Here is a 4,444-nt window from a genome sequence, read left to right on the forward strand (position 1 = left end):
TTTTACTACGTTAAACCCCGTTCAAGTGATTCTCAAAAAAAAAAAAAAAAGTTCAAGTGGGCATTTTAGAAGTAAATTTCTCATTCACTCCTTAAGGCTTTGCTTTGGAGTCCATAAGGAAATGGAATGGAATCATCATAAGGGAATGGAAAAGAATGGAATGTAATAGAATTGAATGTATTTAAGTAAGAAAAAGGAATGGAAAAGAATGGAATGAAAATAAATGAAAATGAATGGAATGTATGTAATCTTGTTTGGGAGCAATATGAAGGGAATGGAATAGAATCATTTTATGACAATATTACTATTAGACCTCTATTTCAAAATAAAGGGTTGAATATATAGGGGTATTTTGGGAGTTTTAGTAAAAAATCATTAAATTTAATTTCATTCCCTCCCATTTCTCCCAATTTCGGGGGAAATGAAAATTTGAGGTTTTAAGGGAATAGAGAGGAATGAGTATTCCTTCCTACCCATTCCATTCTCTTCTATTTAAACTCCCAAGCAAGAGAATGAGTTTTCCATTCCTTTCATTAAAACTCCCAAGCAAGAGAAGAGAAGAATATTATAAAATAATTATTTTCATTCCTTTCCATTCCATTCCATTTCTCCCTTCCAAGCGAGGCCTAAATGGCTTTGGGCAAGTAACTACCTGATGTTAATCTCTTCACAAAAAAGAATGTGTTCCAATTTGGGCCCTCTTCAAAGGATATGTGGTTCTCACATTAATTTTGATTAAAAAATAGCCAACTAAACATTTGCTAAAACCCATTTTTTCAAAAATTTTCTCTTTAGTGTTTTCCTTATGGACATTCTACTTTTAATTTATTTGCGCTCGACAAACAGGTTAGGTTGATTGAATTCGGGTCAAGAATGTGTCTTCCTAAATGTGCTGTAGAACTTATGATCCTTACATCTTTTGGGGTTTGGTCAAACCCAAATGAGACTTATTTTCTTGTTCACATACCAAAAAAATATTGAAAAACTTGTTAATATTTTCTTTTTTCTTTCCTTCAATACAAATAAGGAAACAAATTAATAAACCGAAATACTCAAAAATAAATAATAAATAAATTCTTAAGTATACACCATCTAAGGTTCACTAAACTAAAACCTTCAAGCCTTGACCTCATGAAAAAAATAATTTATGAATACATTTGAGAAGAAGAATTGAAGGAAAAAAAAAACAAAAAAAAAACAAAAACAAAAAAAACAAAACAAAACAAAACAAAAGGATACAAAACATAAGGAGAAAAAAAATATCCCTTCAAAAAAGGGGTTGATTTGACCTGCCATTTCTTCATGTCGATATGAGTTGACCCATTTCTTTAGGGATTTTATGTTAAGTGGCATAACCCAATTTTTTACTAGTGTTAGTATCACGTACAAATACACACACTTTGTTACAACGGTTCTACTGTCAGCAAGATAGAGTGTGATTTTTTTTCTACCAATCCTAGATTGTAACGTAAGATAATTGTTGCAAGGTGTACGTGCTACTAGCATTATTGAACTTTTCTTAATCTATTAGACTAGTTCTACTTCTACCCTTGTCCTTTCGTGGTTGGTCAATAATGATATAGAACAGAAACCCTCATGGTTCTACTTCCACCCTTGTTCTGTGCCATTTCTTCTCCTCAGCCAAATGATCCTGGGTCATTTTTGTCTTCACAATTGCCAGTCAATCAAACTTGCTGGCTCATATATAGTCGTCTTCCATCTTTCCTCCCAACCAAGTAAAAGGCTCTTGGCTTATTTATTTTCTCTATTAATTTACCCGTTTTAATTGTTCCATCTCTTCTTAGCTCATTAATCATTATCCATCAGAGTTTTCTTTAGCTCATTATTTTGCTTGTCTACACAACTTGCCATACCTTCTTGTCAACATTAACCATATATGTCGAGACACACCTCTTCTACTTCTTCATTTGAGTCGCCTTATGTATCACTTGATCTTCTTGCATACATAAACTCTGGTAAAAAGACACCCTTCCATGTATTCAACGATGTGGTCATGCCGGAATTTCAATGCCATTTATCAAAGTTGAAGCAACTTCTTCCTCCAAAAGATATGAATGGAACCCAAGACAACACCAGCAGGACCGAAATTGATGAGGAGGAGGACTCCAATTGCAACGGTTCGCATGCAATAGTTGAGGAGATCCAGAAGGACCTCGACTACATCAACAAAGCCTGTCATAAACTAAAGGATTCAGCAGACCGCGTTGATGAAGAAATTCAAAGATTGATTCTCCAACGCTTGGACGATGCCTTCAGAGAAAGAACAGAAGAGGCACAAGAAAATTCCCCCAGAATCAACAAGCTTAAGAGAACCAAGGATGTTGTTTCAATGTTAAAGAACCAAATTTGTTCATCCCCACAACTCTCTTCAGATAGTTTGAGCCTCCAACATTCCAGCCCTTCCATGAGACCAGACAAGCAGCCAGAGGTAAACATCGATAATCAAAAGATCACCAAGAGCTTAACTTTTAAAAGAATTGAGGAGGTGTACAATGGTCTAGATGAAAAACAAAAGAAGTGTTTGCTATGTTTCTCTGTGTTCCCTGAAAATGAAACCATAAAGAAGAAAGTTTTGATCCATTGGTGGGTCGGTGAGGAATTTATAGAGTCACTGAATAGTGATGGTAAGACTGCAGAGGAGACTGGCAATGAGTACTTCAAAGAATTTATCCGGGAAGGCATCATTAAGCCAGTTCCAAAAAAGCGTAGACAAAACTCAGAAAATTGCCAGATAGATCCTTCAATTCGTGATGCCTTAATTAAGCTTGCCAAGGAACATCGGTTTGTCAGTTTTGATTCAAAGGGAAATCCCACTGCTGATTTCTCTTCCAGTCCCAGGGTGTGCCTAGTGAAAACTGAAGAAGGGTCTTCACTTCGCGATTTTACTTATATTTATCATCATTTGAAGCATGAAGATATTCAAACTTTGTTTAATGTAAATGAGCCTCAGCTTAATTTCAGGGTGGACAGGTTTTCAAAGATGAAGAACTTACAAGTTCTACAGCTGGGAAGGTGGAAGGCCTCTGCAAGGCAACTTGTTGAAGTAGAGGACACCGAGTTCTTAAAAGGTTTGAAGAAAATGAAAAAGCTTAGGTACGTTAGCCTTAGGGGAATCTCTAGAATTACTGAGCTTCCAAATTCAATTTGCGAACTCAGTAGTCTAAGGATACTGAACCTTAATGGCTGTGATAATTTAGAGAAACTTCCTGATGGGATAGGCTCACTTAAACAACTGACACACTTGGACATGTCTGAGTGTTTCTTGATTAGTCACATGCCCAAGGGACTTGCTTCTCTTTTAGAACTTCAAGTACTAAAAGGGTTTGTGATTGGTGAACAGAGTCCCAGTGGCCTCTACTGTATGCTAGCCGATCTGGCAAGATTAAAACATTTGAGGAAGTTGAGCATTCATGTAGACAGAACAAGTCTTGAAGCTGAGAAAGAGCTGAATTCATTACCACGATTTAGGAAGCTCCAGTCTTTATCAGTTGCCTGGTCATCTATCTACAATGCATCCCCTTCCACATCTACAAATGTGGCATTTGCAAGATTCCAGAGAATGCTGAGCAGGGAAAACTCAATGAAAGCATTGGCAAAAATCCCGAGAATTTTGAGCCGGGAAAAATCAATGCCCACTACTCCAGGGTCTACATCACAACCTGTTGATTTACACAAACTAGGCCTCCAGTATTTCCATGGTTCGAAGATGCCTGACTGGCTTAATCTCTTAAAACTGGAGAATCTAAAGAAGCTCTACATAAGAGGAGGAGAACTATCTGACCTGCGGCTTACGGAGGATCAAGAGGATCACTCATGGGCCGTGAAATGTCTGCGCTTGAAGTCCCTGAGTAAATTGGAGATGGATTGGCCAAAACTGCAACAATTGTTTCCAAAATTGAATTATGTGGAGAAAGTAGACTGCCCTCAATTGAGTTCCTTCCCATGTGATGACAATGGAGAGTGGATATGGAATGCAGCAAATACAGAGCAAGCTTGAGCATTTTGCCTTATTCACAGGAAGCCTTTTCTGTTGTATCATTGACTTTGTATCCAACTTCAGCACGTAGTAACTTAACAGTGTTCCTAGTTTAAATTCTGTGCTTCAATGCATCTGCAATTTAAGTTTACAAAAATGATATCTTAGATGAAAATTTTGTTCATTTTTGTCAGCTATTTCTACTACTCAAAAGAAATTAATAAGGGAAAAGAGATATATATTCAGGAGCTTTCTAGCATTGCTTTATGCCAATCTCAACAATATAATAACTTCTAAGCTCGCCAAGAAACTTGGGCTACATCTCTCTTCCTAAAGAAATTCGAATTCCGATCCCCTCTATAACTATTACCAATTCAAACCTCAACCTTCATACTCTCATCTACCATGGGGTTTGTTTGATGTGATGTCGCGGCACCATGAAGAACG

The 4,444-nt window shown here is 36.9% G+C and overlaps 1 protein-coding gene across 1 annotated transcript; it reads left to right on the forward strand.

The window, feature by feature from the left end:
- The first annotated feature begins 1,897 nt into the window (after positions 1-1,897).
- LOC112028521 (disease resistance RPP13-like protein 4) lies at positions 1,898-4,018 on the forward strand. Its single transcript, XM_024061221.2, has one exon. It carries the CDS (start codon positions 1,898-1,900, stop codon positions 4,016-4,018), a length of 2,121 nt encoding a protein of 706 aa, XP_023916989.2.
- Positions 4,019-4,444: the final 426 nt, after the last annotated feature.

This window comes from Quercus suber, unplaced genomic scaffold (genome assembly GCF_002906115.3).
Source record: "Quercus suber isolate HL8 unplaced genomic scaffold, Cork oak 2.0 scaffold_246, whole genome shotgun sequence".
Classification (NCBI taxonomy): domain Eukaryota; kingdom Viridiplantae; phylum Streptophyta; class Magnoliopsida; order Fagales; family Fagaceae; genus Quercus; species Quercus suber.